The sequence below is a fragment of the Syngnathoides biaculeatus genome, chromosome 18, assembly GCF_019802595.1.
Source record: "Syngnathoides biaculeatus isolate LvHL_M chromosome 18, ASM1980259v1, whole genome shotgun sequence".
Taxonomy (NCBI): Eukaryota; Metazoa; Chordata; class Actinopteri; order Syngnathiformes; family Syngnathidae; genus Syngnathoides; species Syngnathoides biaculeatus.
In genome coordinates this window covers 2,713,507-2,733,071 of record NC_084657.1, presented here as the reverse complement: position 1 = coordinate 2,733,071, position 19,565 = coordinate 2,713,507, and the positions used below count along the sequence as shown (strand labels likewise).

At 40.4% G+C, this 19,565-nt stretch overlaps 1 protein-coding gene across 3 annotated transcripts in view; it reads left to right on the top strand.

The window, feature by feature from the left end:
* The window catches only part of uvrag (UV radiation resistance associated gene), a 91,503-nt gene that overhangs the window by 50,823 nt on the left and 21,115 nt on the right, over positions 1-19,565 (top strand). For all 3 annotated transcript variants that reach the window (XM_061803746.1, XM_061803745.1, XM_061803747.1), the window contains exon 14: positions 5,801-5,876. In XM_061803746.1, the coding sequence (XP_061659730.1) occupies positions 5,801-5,876 (76 nt within the window). The remainder of the gene's footprint in view (positions 1-5,800; positions 5,877-19,565) is intronic.

Here is a 19,565-nt window from a genome sequence, read left to right as displayed (position 1 = left end):
AACAAAGTACAATTGTACTATTGGACATTGAAAAATATTTATTGGCACGTCTTAAGCAGGTGAGCCAACGTGTCAAGATCTTTGTACATATACACTATAGCAGGTCAGCCAGTGGCCAGTCTTCCCACAATACTTTCAGAAACCAGAGTGAAGCCAAGCTTGGCCACCCACTTGCATAGCTATGCCCTTTACAGTCTTTCTCTCACGATGGACAGAGAAGAAATGGAGAAGAATTCTCGGGGTTCTTTTCACCCACAGACTCACTCTTTTCACACTATTTATCAAAGCTGCATAAAATAGACTGTGTGAAAATGAATTAGGCTCTTTTTTTTCCTTTGGGTTGATCATTCTTGTAAAATGACAAACGACAGTGCAGCTTCAAAAAGATACACGACAAAATACAGGATGTCACAGAAAATGTCACGTGAAATATGAATATCGAAGAAAGTACGTAGTACATCTTAGTAACTAAATTAAATGTTTGTTTTTAAGTCTCTTTCTCTTGCTCTGTCTGTCTCCCTCACTCTGTTTGCGCGTGTGTGTGTGTGTGTGTGTGTGTGTGTGTGTGTGTGTGTGTGTGTGTGTGTGTGTGTGTGTGTATATAAAGTGATATGTATTTCATCAAAAAAAGGACACAGGCAAGACATCTTTGGAAAACATCCATCCAGCCATCCATTTTCCAAGCCGCTAATCAGGGCTGGAGCCTATTCCAGCTAACAATTATTCAAATTTTTGCCCATGTTCTAACATGTTACGGACCAAACTGTCACGTCCCATCGGAAACGAGAGTAGGACCCAAATGCAGGAACTCGGAAGACGCAAGGTAGTTCAAGAAGAGACACGTTTATTATATGCAGAGGTAGGGGATCGAGCAGGCAGTCCGGCGCAGCAGCGGTAGTTGGGACGTCGGGCAAGCAGGAGTCGGCGCACCGGGGAACAATCAACGCAGGCAGAAGTATCGAAGGAGTCAGGCTTACAAGGTTGGTCGGAGAACGGACGAAGGTCGGTACACACAGGTTCGATCAGGGATACCGGAGCACACGAACGGGACATGAAGATCAGACGAACTGGCGCCGGCCAGTCGTCATCGCGGTCATATAAATCCACAGCATAATCAGGCTGCATGAGGCGCAGGTGTGCCCCTTCCAGTCAGCGCAACCGCGGACACCCCCCCATCCCAGGCTGGAGCGGCAGGATCATGACACAAACTCGTCACTGAATCATAATCAATTTTTGCAATTTTTTAACTGCCAATTTGTAATGATGTCCTGTTTTTGAATAAAGGGATGGAGATTATTTTTTAAATCTGTTTAATCAATCAATTAATCAAAAGTAATCAACAGATTGATCTATTTTTAAAATCTTTAGTTGCAGTCCTTGTTTCCATAAAAGCTCTTCTCATTTTCTTTCTGCGGCTTTGCACAAATGTTTTTTATTTTTTATTATTTTTTTACATTTCCAAACCTAATTAATGGTATTTTCCAGTACTAGTAGTTGTCCAGATCACTCCCTCCCACACCAGGTATGGGGAATTTATTTTTTTCAAAGTGGTCATCTGCGAAAGTTAAATGGGTGCCACACCAACATGCTAAACTCACTTATGTTCCATATTAATTTTCTTTTTCTGGACTCTAAGGTGGCGGCACGTTGGATCAGCTGGTAAAGCGTTGGGCTCACAGTTCTGAGGTCCCGGGTTGGATCCCGGACCCGCCTGTGTGGAGTTTGCATGTTCTCTCCGTGCCTGTGTGGGTTTCCTCCAGGCACTCCGGTTTCCTCCCGCATCCCAAAAACATGCAACATTAATTGGACACTCTAAATTGCCCCTAGGTGTGATTGTGAGTGGGACTGTTGTTTGTCTCCATGTGCCCTGCGATTGGCTGGCAACCAGTTCAGGGTGTAGCCTGCCTCCTGCCCGTTGACAGCTGGGATAGGCTCCAGCACTCCCCGCGACCTTCGTGAGGATAAGCGGTGAAGAAAATGGATGGATGTACTCTAAAGTAGCAAGATGTATTTTGATAAACTTCTCCTTAGATGTGACATTCATCATTATAATTAGGACATAAAAATGTAAAACAAATTTATAGGTAGTCATTTAAATTGCATAATACATGTTACCACGATATCAACGATTTTTCTATTTTTTTTTTCTATATTTCGTAACATAAACAATAACCGATAACTTTTTGGAACTCCCAAATCGTTACCCCCGACTCCTTCCAAGGTGCAGGAAATTTGTGAATATGAGAACCACTGTTGACATTGTCACTCATTGCTCATTCTTTTTTTAATGGCTGCAAGAGTGGTTGAAATAATCACTAAATGGCAAAGAAATTTAACATGAGTACCTCTGTTGGCCCTGTTGAAAGTTGCATTTTCTCTTAAAATAGCTGCAGAAGGGGTTAGAATAGTCACTAAATATAGACAAATCTGCTAGGTTAGCAGCAGTGAAGACAAGTTTTTGTACTTGCTCACTCCTCAGGGCCCACACGTGAACAACAAAATAAAATCACTGATTACAAAATAAAAGTAGTGCATATTTTAATAAAATGTATTTTGTCAGAAACTGAGGATAGGCTGGGTTTAGCTTTGGGGCCATACTTTACCTGTGTCTGTCCTATATCGGGAGCTTTCTTCTTAATTTCTTATCCATCGTCCAAATTGACTCTCCAGAAAGGAAAACCAAACATTTAACTTAATTAGATTTTACACATCTCACGGAAAGGTGAAAAACATCACCCACCCTCTATTTTCCAATTTTAGTACAGTAATTCCAACCACAACTGCAGCTACTAGTCAATTTAGAATAAGTAATGTTTTTTTTATATTTATAAATAATAATAATGAAAACGATACGTGAATTTAGACATTACAAACCCTGCAGTTTACAGAGCTTTGAAAGGTTTGTTATTTTAATTGCTCCATTACCGGTATTTACCTCCCCTTTATTCTTTTAGATGAAAAGAACAGTGTAGCAATCAAGACCTTGTAGAACCACCGTCTATTCCTGTCTTCACTCATAAAGGGAATGTAATCATAAAACGTCTACTTTTACATTATTACACTAGCCCAAATGATTTACATATTTCTGTGTACACACAACCAAATTATTGTGCAGAGTGACAATCCTCCGGAAGAATAGATTTGAAGGCTTGATAAGAAGTGGGGTTTGGCCGCAGTATTATAGAAGAGCCAAAACAGTACAGCTTTACTTTTCACTGAAATTTTTTTCCTCCAAGTTTCTGCAGAATTTGAATACAGTATATGCTAAATGAAAACAGATTTCCTCAGTGTTTACCCCGCCTGTCATTTTCAGTTTTAATGTGTTGAAAATGTCCTCATCTACAAATAATAAAATAAATGGACATACCAGCTGGAAGTGCACATTAGTAGAGCCACAGCATTTTCTGTTTTCTGTATTTTTTTTTTTTTTTTTTTACACTCCATCCTTCGGACATACATTCCACTGATTTGTTTCCCGCGTATATTCCTCCTGAACTGTAATTAATTTAACAGTGTTTAATCTACAGGACAGATTGAATGTATGCAGCTGCCACTGGCCAAGTGATTAAAATGCTTCCATTTCCTCTCTGTGCTTTCCCTTTTTTTTCTCCCATGCATGTTCCAACTGTAGTATCAACTGCATGTGCGTTGGTCTGCAGTGATTGTGCATTGTTTTAATGTTGCTTCACACTTTTTCCACTCGTGTTTCTTGATAGTGTCAGAGTATCTGTCGGACTTGATCAGATTGTCCTACCAGCCGAGTTGTATACGACGACGATGTCTGTTAGTGCTTCCACCCGACCCTTTATCCTCACACTTCCTTCCTCACTCCCCACTGGTGTGTAATAATATAGTTCACTACAGTTGACTTGACTGCATGTCCCTGTGTGGAATTCTCAGTGTTTGGTGAACTCGAGTTTTTCCAGTGTGATTTTAGATATAGTGGACAGCAGTCATTAATCACCAAGCTATGACGGAGTTTTTGTGCGTTTATGTATTTGTGCCTGTGTCTTGGAAGTGATTTTGTTTTCCTTTTCTTGGCCTGTAGTAATTGTTGAGAAATGAAATCAACCAAACCAACTGTGATCCTATACAAATCAACAAAACCAAGAGCAAAGGAGATAACCGAGAAAATGAAGAGGGTATTGACAGCCCATCCATCTGAAGAGTGCTGTTAGACCATTCTCTAAAGATTCCAGCTTAATCCATCCACTGCATGACAAATAATTTACAAATGGACAGGCTACAGGAACATCTCAATCTTCACGTATTCAACTTGAAATTGCTTTTAGTCTGATATCCTAACAGACAGATGAAACCAGTGAAGTCATTTTTTTTTTTTTTCTATTCTCTCCCCCTGCCTCAGGCACCTATATGTCATAGTAAAAGGAAGAAGAGACCCCCCATTTTCTCTCACACAGGATTAACAAAAGACCTGAACCCTGGGGGGAATCCACAGCAGCACAGAAAGGCGGCTTACAACAGTGGCCGCTTATATGGAGACATGCACACTCACATGCCTGCTAATATATGAACACGTGTGAATGATCCCTTTGTTAGGCAGAAAATTGAAAGCTTTTGACAAACGGTTGTATATTGAGGAGCTTATGATCTCAGACAATGATACAATCCGTTGAACATAGGTTACCAGTCGAATGAAGGCGATTTATCACAAACCTGGTCTCTCTTACTGTCTGTGCCCACAAATACGCTAAATCATATTTATACAAATAGTCTCGATGAACCGTTATAGAGGTTTTGAATCATATGTATGTACTATAAAGAATTTTAAAAAAAGTTAAACTTTGGTTTCTGGACAGTGATTTTAATTGGCAAACAAGGCGCTGATAGACATCGACCTTGGATGCAGGAAGTCAAACAAACAGCGCAATACTTTTAAGCACTAGATATGCTTTGTGCCAATTACAGTTATGGACGTGCATTAAAAGATGTGGTTTAAAAAGTGATACAGTAAATATCGCAGACCTAGACCTTACACTACCATTTTTTACAAAGGGAAAAGCACAGTTCTTTTTTTGGATTGAATTTAACACGTTATGTTTTATTGACATGTTATGTTTTGGTCTCAGTTGCTCCCAATGTGAAGGTCCAGCAATTGAAGGCTTTCAAAAGTGGGTTGGTGCAAACATGCATGTGCCTGTGTAAGTTTTATCAGGCCAAAACCACACCCACTCTGTGCAACTTCTTTCCCTGTGTCCCATTATAGTGTACCCCCCTTTGAGCGAGATATATGCAGGCAATAAAAGAAATTGATGACTCCAGCCTTAGATTCCTGGTAGCAAAGGTAGTTTTCCAGCTCCAAATTTCAGCGTATTCCTCAGAGGCATCCTTTGTATACCCCTGGGTGAAACATCTAGCTGGCAGAATGGGATTTTGCGACTGTATAGAAAACTTCTATTTATTGGGAATGGTATGAATGATCATTTTTTTTTGTACTCTTCCACCTTCGTTTGAGTTTTCAGGTTAACAAGGTATTGGAGTGGCATCCATGTGGAGAGCTTATATTTCAAGAGTGAAAAGACTGGCAGCTGGATAAAGTGAAACTTTGAACAACAATCATTTGCAGAACAACTTATTTTTGATTCCCTCGGGTTAAAAACTTGCAAGCAGTTAAACAAGCACAATTGGTACAGTATTTGGGTATATGTAATGTTGGAATGGTTATGCTTGGTTGGCTTACACATATTTGTTTGAAGGTGTTTCTTGCAGACCATAAATTAGCAGAAAAAAATCTGAAGTCTTCAAATGTTTATTTTTTTTTCCCCCCTGTCATTCACAGATTCCCTTTGTATCCCCGAGGAGAGCGATTTCATTTTGAATATGGTGTCTACTTACTCAACAAGAACATTGCTCAGGTGAATAGCAACACGTGCAGTTCATTGAGTGCAAATCACATGACACACTTTGAAGAGATCAACATTTTAAAGAGAAAACACATTAATTCTACTGTGGATGTAGTTTTACCACAACTTGGAGTCGACCGAACCTGCTGTACGCCTCAGCTGTTCCTGGAAAGGAGAGGAATGAAGATTAGCTGAAGTAAAACAAAATATATGTGTGTGAATGAGAATGGTGGAGGGGCAAGAGTGAGGCTACAGGAAGAAGAAATAGCGAGGGTGGAGGACTTCAAAAATTTCGGGTCAACAATCCAGAGCAGTGGTGAGTGTGGTAAGGAAGTGAAGAAACGGGTCCAAGCAGGATGGAACAGCTGGCGGGAGGTGTCTGGTGTGTTATGTGACAGAAGAGTCTCTGTTAGGATGAAGGCAAAGTTTACAAAACAGTGGTGAGGCCGGCCATGATGTACGGATTAGAGACGGTGGCACTGAAGAAACAACAGGAAGCAGAACTGGAGGTAGCAGAAATGAAGATGTTGAGGTTCTCGCTCGGAGTGAGCAGGTTGGATAGGATTAGAAATGATGAGCTCATTAGAGGGACAGCCAAAACTGGATGTTTTGGAGACAAGATTCGAGAGAGCAGACTTCGATGGTTTGGACATGTTCAGAGGCGAGAGAGTGAGTACGTTGGTAGAAGCGTGCTGCGGATGGTGGAGCTGCCAGGCAAAAGAGCGAGAGGAAGACCAAAGAGAAGGTTGATGGATGGGGTGAGGGAAGACGTGAGGGCAGTTGGGGTTAGAGAGGAAGATGCAGGAGATAGGCTAAGATGGCACGCTGTGGCGACCCCTAACGGGACAAGCCGAAAGGAAAAGAAGAAGAATAGTCGCATTCTGCTTGGTTAGCCGGTATCCATCAGGTTCCTCATGAGCACTGGTCCCTCCAAGCTCCGCACTGCTGTTGTGGTCTCTGTGCACATTCTGCATTGCGCACAAAAAAAAAAAAAACCTGAAATGAAAGTGTATCATACAACTATTCAGTTTGTGGCATTTTGCAATGTGATAGAATGAGTGAGGAGTCTTCAAACGCACAATTCACTTACATACTTGGGCAGCCCGTCAACATTGTCTACAATGACAGCCTCCTTTTGCGCCACCCACCACCAGTGTTTAGTTAACAAAGGGGTCTGGGCAACGTAGAGCGAAGACAAGCTATACACGCTGCTTATCTTTACCCTTGATACTAATGGCGAATGTAAAGTGAAAAAAAGAAATGGTGATATTTTACGATTCAATGACTGTCGGAGTATGTGTAGATAATAGAAAAAGCATTGAAACTGGAAGATATTTTCTCTCTTTCAAGCGGGAAGGTCTGGTCTCAAAAATGTTATGAAGTCAAATTAGAAAGCAAGTTTTCAGAAGGAAACGTAGGGAAAATGGAAGCTGGACTACCTCAAGCGTCACATTCATCACAAGTCGTTTGAAAGCAATTAGAATTGTACGCAGATTTAAGATGGGAATCTGTATCGGTACTTTGTTGGGAAAGAGCGCCAAAGACTGACAGAAAAGGAACGAGCTGACAGTGGGAAACAAATCGAACCCAGTGCAAATTCAAATTCTCATTAACAATATTCTCCTAGCCTTTAACAGGAATGCATCTCTGGTGTCAGTTCAACAAATTCTCAGTCACATGGCAAAGTCCCTGATTATGCCAGAAACGTGACGTAGCAAAAATTATGCCGTTGAATTTTTTTAATTCAAACAAATAGTGTAGGATGAGGCGGGATGTAGTGTTAAGATTCCCCTTTGGCATACAGGATGAAAGCACAGACAATAGAGTGCACTATAAGCTAGTTCTGTATTTTAGATACAAGAAGCAAAATAATGTTCACCCAAAAACTGTTTGGGTGCATCATTCAGTTGTCAGCATGCAGTGCAAAAATTATAGTGCAAGCAATAATTCAGTTGTATCTCCTCCCCCCCCCCAAAAAAAAAAAAAAATGACGGGGATATCATTGTGAATTACAAAAATACATGAAATATATTTGAAGCGGGTTTACAAATTTATTATTCATAGTTTATCATTGGCTCGGTTTGGTTAAAAGATCAAGTTTGTATTCTGTAAGTTTGCAAAAACACTTCAGTGGCATCTCCTAGAAAAAATTCTGCCCACACAATGCTGCTCTCTATCTCTGTAGAACTCTGTTCGACAATGAATCTGCTAGAATTGTTGCCATCATTGTTGCCACATCATTACAATGCCAGGAAATCTCACCACATTCAATATGGTCACCATATGTCAGCGTGTTACCTTTGATGGAATGTAAACACATTTATTATGCCTGCCACACAGGCACGGGCTACTGTGTTGGCTCAATCTTGTCATATTGAATACATGTACCTGCAACTTGAAAGTGTGTCTCTCATAGTGGCAGGAAACAACAGCAGCCATTTCTAGAACTAAGGAACTTTGCCAACAGTTTAAGTGAGAAGCTGCAGCTGTTTAATGCTCTTTTTGGGGAGTCCAGTCAGAAGACCATTACAGTAGTCAAATCTACTTGAGATAAAAGCATGGATGAGCTTTTCTTGATCTGCTTGACGCATACAAGCCTTCACTCTTAATATGTTCTTCAGATGGTAGAAGGCAATTTTTGTGATTGATTTGATATGACTGTTGAAAGTCAGGTCAGAATCTATCAGAACACCAAGATTTTGGACTTTGTCTTTGGTTTTTAAAATAATGAGTCGAGGTAATTACTAACAGCAATCCTCTTTTCTTTATTGCCAAAAACAGTCAACAAAAATGTTGTCTCATCCAGTTATTTCTCTGCTTTTGATAGTGGCTCAACACCTCAATTGAATGGACCTTTCCGCCCTCTCAATCACTTGTACAATAATAGCCAATCAGATAGCCGCATTATCTTAACCCCTGGCCTGACACGCCCCTCTCGCCATATTGTCCCACAAGCATTGCTGGTTGTCGGCAGTGTTCGCTTGGAAAGGTTAATGTTAGGAAGAAAATGGTCCTCAGATGCGCTTGGGGAACGGGCAATTCTGATGAAAGATATCCTGCTAGGTTACAAGGGATCCGGTTGATTAATTTTCCAAAGCCTAAAACACAGTTGACGAAGTGTCTACGATGGATTGAGGCTCGCGGAAGACTGGACGTACAATTAGATGTGGACAATAACAAACACAAGGCTGTATATTCGAAGGTAAGTGAGGGAGAAGTATCTTCTCTGAGTTTGATTTAATTATCAGTGCTTTGTACATTGCAGGAGAAAAACTTTCACTTTGTTAGCGTATCACTGACCTGCTGAATGAAGTGTGTAATGTTTCATGCCGAAGAGTCGGGTTAGCGATACTAAATGTGCGATGTCATGCAAGGAAAATGTCTATTTCCCCATTTGCATCACATCGAACTTTCAAGACAGAGCACTCGGTTCGATTACGAACCAAGTTAAATGAATATACTCACTCACTTGTAAAGACTACGTTGATATTAGTCGTGATCTTTCCAAGTAAGAAGTACTTGCCCTGCTTTACATGCGCAGTACGATTACACTATTATATCCTGTTGGATTTCAATATGAAGTTTATGAGGTGTCAAATTTTTTTGCATCGATCGCCAACATAACGTATGTAACTCTGACATTGCGTCCTGCTCCGTCCCAAAGTCGTAGTTTCGTGTACATATCCTTGCGTGAAATTTGTTGAGACCTCTCTGTAGAACTCTCTTGGACAAGTCTGACGCATTTAGCAAAAAACATATCCCAATATTATCTGTAATACGCGATAGAGAATCAACTTCAAACATGTTATGTTCAATCGCCATTTTGAAAGCTTGTGGGACATGGCTAAGGGGGCGGAGTGTAAGATCGGCATCGGAAAGGTAGGTCGATTGTAGTCACCTGGAGACAATGCTAATATAACTAATATAACTTTGTAACATTTTGCTTTAAAGAGCAGCACGAAGTAAGCTTTTCGCTGACACCCAGACATACAACAGATTTCTCAAACAGGATACATACAACACAGAAAGGCTGTGTATTTATTTCTGAAACCTCTTTTTATGTAGTTTTCAATACCAGTAATGACGGAAGCAAAAAATAAGCATGTTAAAAACTGTCCAGAGGCCTGCATCATTCTGAATAACAATAGTTATGATCACTAAAACTTGTTTTTCCTCAAAAGAGAGAGTACTGTGGTGTATAAATGGAAGAAGAGAGAATATCTAAAATTTTCTTAATTCCAGTAGCATTCGTTTGTGGTGTGATATAGCCATACATTATGTTAGCTGTCATAAAAAAAAAAAAAAATACTCCGTGTTTGCACTCTGTACACAACAATAGTCTTAAGGAATCTTGTTGTTGCTGTACAAGTAATGTTATGGTATTAAGTAATCATTTTCTCCACATGTGGGTCCACATGCGTAACAGATGAAGGTCGACATCTGTTTTAGAATGACCCAAGTTCGAATCTCTATTGGTTTTATGGATGGAGGTGAAAACGATCTGCTGAGTCTGTGTGTCTGTCTGTCTGGATTTCATTTATTCCAAGATTCCTTTGAGCAATCATTATTGTCTTCAGTTTTCTCTATTATCGTTATCAAATGTAAAAGCTCAAATTGATTTATCGCAACTAATTCTGTTGCTGAAGATTTAACGTCAGGGAACTAATTTTATTTTTTTCAAACTCCTCCAAGCAAGTCCCATGTGCCCTCTATTAGTGGTCAAATTAGATTTTCAGCAAGAGTTAGCATCTGATGGCACTCCATGGTCAAGATTCATGAAATCGACTCATCTGCGGGCTTATATCATCAGGTATGGCTTTGAATTAAAAAAAAATGAAAAAAAAAAAAAACCCCAAAGGCTAAGCATTATGCACGTTTATAAGTGGTAAATTTGTATTTAGGAGGTGACTGGATACCAGATTTTCATTAGATGAACCTGCCTTAATTATTTAGGTACTGTTTTTTTTTGTCACATTTTTGCACAATAGTTTATATTTACAGTATGCAGTGTATTAATTATAAATGCAGCCCTATGGGGGCACAAACCAGTGCGATCTGTAGTCCCAAGCCCGGATAAATGCAGAGGGTTGCGTCAGGAAGGGCATCCGGCGTAAAAACTGTGCCAAACAAATATGAGCGTTCATCTAAAGAATCCCATACCGGATCGGTCGTGGCCCGGGTTAACAACGCCCGCCCCCAGCACTGCTAACCTGCAGGGCGTCGGTGGAAATTCAGCTACTGTGGGTCGAAGACAAAGAAGAGGAGGAAACCGGATCCAGCGTCAGAAGAAAAAGAGGAATGCACAGAGCCTACAACTGAGTGTAGGGACTTTGAATGTTGGGACTATGACAGGAAAAGCTCAGGAGTTGGTTGACATGATGATTAGGAGAAAGGTTGATATTCTGTGCATCCAAGATAGCAGGTGGAAAGGTAGTAAGGCTAGAAGTTTAGGAGCAGGGTTTAAATTATTCTATCACGGAGTAGATGGGAAGAGAAATGAAGTAGGGGTTATTTTAAAGGAAGAGCTGGCTAAGAATGTCTTGGAGGTGAAAAGAGTATCAGATCGAGTGATGAGACTAAAATTTGAAATTGAGGGTGTTATGTATAATGTGGTTAGCGGCTATGCACCACAGGTAGGATGTGACCTAGAGTTGAAAGAGAAATTCTGGAAGGAACTAGATGAAGTAGTTCTGAGCATCCCAGACAGCGAGAGAGTTGTGATTGGTGCAGATTGTAATGGACATATTGGTAAAGGAAACAGGGGCGATGAAGAAGTGATGGGTAAGTACGGCATCCAGGAAAGGAACTTTGAAGGGCAGATGGTGGTGGACTTTGCAAAAAGGATGGAGATGGCTGGAGTGAACACTTATTTCCAGAAGAGGGAGGAACATATAGTGACCTACAAGAGCGGCGGTAGAACCACGCAGGTAGATTATATTTTGTGCAGACGATGTAATCTGAAGGAGGTTACTGACTGTAAAGTAGTGGTAGGGGAGAGTGTAGCTCGACAGCATAGGATGGTAGTGTGTACGATGACTCTCATGGTGGGCAGAAAGATTAAGAAGACAAAGGTAGAGCAGAGAACCATGTGGTGGAAGCTGAGAAAGGAAGAATATTGTGCGGCCTTCCGGAAAGAGGTGAGACAGGCTCTCGATGGACAACCGAAGCTCCCGGAAGACTGGACAACGACAGCCAAGGTGATCAGAGAGACAGGCAGGAGAGTACTTGGTGTGTCATCTGGTAGGAAAGGGGAGAAGGAGACTTGGTGGTGGAACCCCAAAATACAGGGAGTCATACAAGGAAAGAGATTAGCGAAGAAGAAGTGGGATACTGAGAGTACTGAGAAGGGGCGAAAGGAGTACATCGAGATGCGACGTAGGCCAAAGGTAGAGGTGGCAAAGGCTAAACAAGAGGCATATCAAGACATGTACACCAGGTTGGACACGAAAGAAGGAGAAAAGGATCTCTACAGGTTGGCCAGACAGAGGGATAGAGATGGGAAGGATGTGCAGAAGGTAAGGGTGATTAAGGATAGAGATGGAAATGTGTTGACTGGTGCCGGTAGTGTGCTAAATAGATGGAAAGAATACTTTGAGAAGTTGATGAATGAAGAAAATGAGAGAGAAGGAAGAGTTGAAGTGGCAAGAGTGAAGGACCAGGAAGTGGAAATGATTACCAAGGGGGAAGTCAGAAAGGCACTACAAAGGATGAAAAATGGAAAGGCAGTTGGTCCTGATGACATACCGGTAGAGGTATGGAAGCAATTTGGAGAGATGGCTGTGGAGTTTTTGACCAACTTATTCAACAGAATACTAGCGGGCGAAAAGATGCCTGAAGAATGGAGGAAAAGTGTTCTAGTTCCCATTTTTAGGAACAAAGGGGATGTTCAGAGCTGTGGGAACTATAGAGGAATAAAGTTGATGAGCCACACAATGAAGTTATGGGAAAGAGTAGTGGAGGCTACACTCAGGACAGAAGTAAGTATCTTCGAGCAACAGTATGGTTTCATGCCTAGAAAGAGTACCATAGATGCATTATTTGCCTTGAGGATGCTAGTGGAAAAGTACAGAGAAGGTCAGAAGGAGCTACATTGTGTCTTTGTGGATCTAGAGAAGGCCTATGACAGAGTACCAAGAGAGGAACTGTGGTACTGCATGCGTAAGTCTGGTGTGGCAGAGAAGTATGTTAAAATAGTACAGGACATGTATGATGGCAGCAGAACAATGGTGAGGTGTGCCTTAGGTGTGACAGAGGAATTTAAGGTGGAGGTGGGACTGCATCAGGGATCAGCTCTGAGCCCCTTCCTGTTTGCAGTGGTAATGGATAGGCTGACAGATGAGGTTAGACTGGAATCCCCTTGGACCATGATGTTCGCAGATGATATTGTCATATGCAGTGAAAGCAGGGAGCATGCAGAGGAACAATTCGAAAGATGGAGACATGCACTGGAAAGGAGAGGAATGAAGATTAGCCAAAGTAAAACAGAATATATGTGCGTGAATGAGAAAAGTGGAGGGGGAAGAGTGAGGCTACAGGGAGAAGAGATAGCGAGGGTGGACGACTTCAAATACTTGGGGTCAACAATACAGAGCAACGGTGAGTGTGGTCAGGAAGTGAAGAAACGGGTCCAAGCAGGTTGGAACAGCTGGCGAAAGGTGTCTGGTGTGTTATGTGACAGAAGAGTGTCTGCTAGGATGAGGGGCAAAGTTTACAAAACAGTGGTGAGGCCGGCCATGATGTACGGATTAGTCGACGGTGGCACTGAAGAAACAACAGGAAGCTGAACTGGAGGTGGCAGAAATGAAGATGTTGAGGTTCTCGCTCGGAGTGAGCAGGTTGGATAGGATTAGAAATGAGCTCATTCGAGGGACAGCCAAAGCTGGATGTTTTGGAGACAAGATTCGAGAGAGCAGACTTCGATGGTTTGGACATGTTCAGAGGCGAGAGAGTGAATATATTGGTGGAAGGGTGCTGAGGATGGAGCTCCCAGGCAAAAGAGCGAGAGGAAGACCAAAGAGAAGGTTTATGGATGTGGTGAGGGAAGACATGAGGGCATTTGGGGTTAGAGAGGAAGATGCAGAAGATAGGCTAAAATGGAAAAAGTTGACACGCTGTGGCGACCCCTAACGGGACAAGCCGAAAGGAAAAGAAGAAGAAGAAGTGTATTAATTATAAGAAGTGACACAAAATGTAAAGATGAAGCAGTCTTATTTTGGCATTTGTTGTTTGTAGCACCGGCAGTCTGTGAGCCTTGATGGAAACATTCCCACAGTTTTTTTTTTAATGTCTCTCAATAATTCATATTTAGCTTTTTGACAACACTAGATTGTTATTGTTATTGTTGCAGGATGAAATTTCAGCTTCAAAGGGCCATGTTATATAGTCTTTGTGTTCGAAAATGTTTATGACTTACCAGGTGTGTTCCAAAGCAATTATAATAGTACCACACATAAAATTCTGTTAGATATATAGCTATATATATATATATATATATATATATATATATATATATATATATAATGATAATAGAGCATACTTTCAAATCATGAGAAGTGGTAAACATGTCACGATCAATAAACAAGAACTCATTGCAAGGTAAAGAGAGTCCTCAAATATTTTGCTGATTTCTGCATGCTGCATAAGATCAGACTTCTTTCGTTTAGTCAGTAGCTGTCATTACTAGTGCTGATGTGATTCATTAAAAAAATAAAATAAAATAAAATCTCTCCCCCAATCATCGACCATAGGTAACTTAAGGATATAAAGGAAAGGTGTTCTGTATGAGATCAGAGTTCAAAGTAAGCTTGTGCTGTACACAATGTCTGCCAAAAGCCTAAAAATCAAGCTCTGAGCTTACTGCCTGCAAATCTAAAGTAAAGATGAACTTCAAAATTCGATATTCACATTTTTTAAATTGTATTTTACTTAACTTTTATTTATCCAGGTAAGACAATTGCGAGCAAATTCTGATTTGCATTGCATAGCTGTCAAATACTTTTAAGACTGTTCTTTTTAAATAAATGTATTTGGTTGGTATTTATTGACAAAGTGATTTTTCATATTTTTGTAAGTTGAACCATAACCACTTTTACTCACACAAATTTGTCAATTTATCATGGCTGACCACAGATAACTGCCACATCAACGTTATCCTTGTTGGCATTTGCTTATTTCATTATTCCTTGTTCCATTTAGTAGTTGACTACATGGTTGTGAAATAACCATGTGGGGCCGATTAAAGGACAATGATACTATACAAAATATCCTGGTTTTCAGGAGTACGAGCTGAGCACAATCAGTTCTCAGTCACAAAACATGATATATTTTGTGAGCCGCAGGCAAAGGAAGCCAAGTATTGGGGACTAAAACACAGCAGATCTGGTGTTGGATGAGCGGGTCAGCATAGGGTTCATCTTTGTTTCTGTCTACAGAGGAAAGTCATCTACGTTCTTAGGGCAATTTCACACCCTGATATCCAGGCAGAATGCCATGCTGGTGGTCTCGTGTGTATGTCAGCACCATTTGCAATTAAGAGTTAGGATTGTGAATCTATGAAAATGGCTATTACTCAAAATCAAGTCGAGTGGGAGCTTAGTGGATGTGGCAGTAAGCAGAATAAGAGCTTCTTGACCAGAGTTATTTCCGAGAGGTGACCTTGGAAAATGAAGAATAAAATGTATAACTGAAAGTGATGTCTCCTATATGTGGTATTTCTGTATATTTGTAATAATCTCTAGCTATGACCTAGTCCTCAATCAGTCAATCAAGTTTGATGCCATTTAATTTCTTCATCTTGTATCAGCACTTTGACAGAGTAAGACATTGAGTTTTCAAAGATTTGTTTTTATGTGGCTGTAAGACAAACTTAGTTTTCAAATGTAATTAAGTACACCACAAAACAGAGAAATTCCAGTCCATTGTGGCGATAACTTATGTCCCGAAGGGGAAGGGCAAATTGGGGAATATATCAAAGCGTTGATGTTCTGTATTTGACCGATCAAGCAATGAGCATGTGAATTTGAAAGTGTGTACAGCATGAATATTTGGCAAAGGAATGATGGGTTGTTAGTTTTCAGCAAAACAGATTCTTCTACTTAAAATAATTAATTTACTAATCTGACTCTGACAGATTGTTTTCACTAGATGTCAATTAAATTATCACTTTCAAAGTTATTGTACAAACTAGGTTTGAATTGGTTCCCAGGAACTCTTGCAGTGTACATATGTGGGAAACGACACAACAATGTGCTATTTGATCCCTAAAGCATTGCTCCGGGAGGAGAGATCTACCTTGGAATGTCTGAAGCATTTATCACCATTTTCACTACTTCTGAGAGGAAAAGGTGGGGTTTGACAGCCTTAGTAAGACTTTTCTAGGCTATTGAACTATTCCAGGTTTCCCTTTCCGTGTCCAGCTAAGTTTTGTGTTTCATGACTCACTTTTGAGTGCATGCATTCCTAAGAAAGATCGCGGGGAAACGGAAATGGAAAAAAAATGCACAGCTATAACATCGGTTCTTTTTAATGATTTTGTCACATTGCAATGCACCCCACATTACTGTACACTTATTGTTTACCAGACCCCCAAAGTAAGGCTCTCCAGACACCATATATCAGATGACACTTGCAGTAATTAGTTGTGTGTTTATCTATGTTACAATAACAGTTAGAAATAGCACATGATTTTCAAAGATCAGAATTGAAAAATTATGAATCAGTTCCAAGTAAATGCAATTTTTGTTTTCCTTTTCCAAAGAAAACAGAAAAGAGATACTCATCGATAGCTCTTGAGAATAGATTTCACATCTCACATTTCAGTTTTACGTGGGTGCTATGAAGTGAAAGGCATCCTGTAACGATCTAATGGCAGTTCATGTATCATGTAAAAAAAAAAGAAAAAAATCTGTCACGGTGTGCTGAATTAGAAAAGGATGTTGCCGACATTGCCTCAAGTATTCCTAATGGCAAAATTCATGGTTTCATGTAGCAAAATCAGATTTATTGCCTCAGCATGAAACAACACACAAGGAGTTTGTCTCCGGTAGTTGGTGCCACCCTAGCACAACATACATGTTGCGTACAAACAAAGGACAATAGACGGGGAACTTTTTTTTTTCCCCCTCATAGCAAAATCACTTATTATCTTTTAGGTCCTGAAGCAACAAAACAGCCCCAGACCGTTATTACCACCACAATATTTTAATGTTGCATTGATGTTCTTTTGGGCGGCACGGTGGCTCAGCTCGAAAGCATTGTCTTCACAGCTCTGAGGTCCCAGATTCAATCCCGGACATGCCTGTGTGGAGTTTGCATATTCTCCCCGTGCCTGTGTGGGTTTTTCTCCGGGCATTCCGGTTTTCTCCCACATCTCTAAAACATGGAACATCCTTGTTAGGATAAGCGGCTAAGAAAATGAATGGATGATGTTTTTTCTAAAATATGGTGCTGTTTTTACAACACTTGTAATCAGACACACACATACCAAAAAGTTTAACTTTTGCCTTGTCAGACCACAGAGCATTTTCCTAAAGGTCTTTGCGATCATAAAGATGTCTTTTAGGAAAATTAAGATGAGCCTTTATGTTTATTTCTCAACTGTGATTTTTGTTTTGGCGGTCGGTCTGCCATGCAGGCCATTTTTGCCCAGTCTCTTTCTCATCGTAGAGTCAGAAACACTGACCTTAACTAAAGCAAGTGAGGCCTGCAGTTCTTTGGATGATGTTGTGGCATCTTTTCCGACCTCTTGGATGAGTTGTCAGTCTAGGGGTGATTTTGGTTAGCCAGCCACTGCTGTGTAGGTTGAAAACTAAGTGATTTTGCAATTTTGCGAATAATGGCTCTCACTGGGGTTCGCTCGAGTCCCAAAGCTTTCAAAATGGCTTTACAGCATTTTCAACACTGACCGGTCACAATGAACAATTCTCATTTGTTCCTGAATTTCTTTAGGCTTTGAAGGATATTTTGGTCTACTTCACTTTGTCAGACAGGTCCTATTTAAGGGATTTCTAGATTAGGTGTGGCAGTATCAGGCCTGGGTGTAGCTAGAGAAATTGAACTTGGGTTTGATAAATCAGTTTTGTTTTAACAAGGTGGGCAATTGCTTTTTCCACACAGGGCTATGTAGGTTTGGATTTATTTTCTCCCACAATAATAGAAACAGTCTATCTCAAAACTGCATTTTGTGTTTACCTGCGCTGTCTTGCATTTAAATTGGTTTGATGTTGGAAGAAATTTGTGACAAACATGAGAAAAAAAGATTTTTCCTTGGATTATTTTTCTTTGTCATCCCTATGGTCATTGACACATCGCCACATTCCGCTTCAATTAACTAAATAGCTCAGCTTCTTCCTCGTATTTGCAGTGCGTAGCGGAATAAGCACATTATGCTACATTGACGCTCATGCATACCTTCTACATCACATGAAAACCTTTTTTTATTTTTTATTTATTTTTATTTATTTATTTATTTATTTATTTTTTTACTCTAAGCACTCAATATACCGGAATTCTCGTGGCAGTCCTACAAATATTAAATCTTTTCTATTACCCACTCTTAAACACAACCACACACCCTCACACTTAGTGTAAATTGCACCTTTTTGTGGTGATGGATGAACCAACAAGTAAGCCATAAAATGAGGAAATTAAAGTACATGAACTGAAGTCCATTTCCAATAAATCTTTGGAACTCAGCGCACTGGTGACTTCAATACATAGTTTAAAGGCTCAAAATTTCAAAAGCAAACATCTGTGATAAACATTTCAAACTATGGTCTTGGTTCTGCTTGTGAAATGGATCATCTGTCACATAGTAAATGGAGTACAAGTGACTAGAGAGACGAATGCTTCACATTTTTTTAATGCCTCTGCATTGACACAACAACTAAGTTTTTTCATAGACAGCAGGTTCTCGTGAATGACAAAATAACCAGCACAACAGCCTAACTTCTTCTTTTCCTTTCGGCTTGTCCCGTTAGGGGTCGCCACAGCGTGTCATCTTTTTCCATCTTAGCCTATCTTCTGCATCTTCCTTTCTAACCCCAACTGCCCTCATGTCTTCCCTCACCACATCCATAAACCTTCTTTTTGGTCTTCCTCTCGCACTTTTGCCTGGAAGCTCCATCCTCAGCACCCTTCCACCAATATATTCACTCTCTCGCCTCTGAACATGTCCAAACCATCGAAGTCTGCACTCTCGAATCTTGTCTCCAAAACCTCCAACTTTGGCTGTCCCCCTAATGAGCTCATTTCTAATCCTATCCAACCTACTCACTCCGAGCGAGAACCTCAGCATCTTCATTTCTGCTACCTCCAGTTCTGCTTCCTGTTGTTTCTTCAGTGCCACCGTCTCTAATCCGTACATCATGGCTGGCCTCACCACTGTTTTGTAAACTTTGCCCTTCATCCTAGCAGAGATTCTTCTGTCACATAACACACCAGACACCTTCCGCCAGCTGTTCCAACCTGCTTGGACCCATTTCTTCACTTCCTTACCACACTCATCATTGCTCTGGATTGTTGACTACAATGAAAAAAAAAAAACTATATGGCAAATATTTGTTTTGGAAAAACAGTCACACTTGTTTTTGTTTAAAAAAAAAAAAAAAAAAAGTTCCACCAGGACTCATTCACAGTGTTTATTTATAATGGGTAGTCGTAATGATGAAAGCTGTAGCTACGAACAAAGAAAGACCACAAATT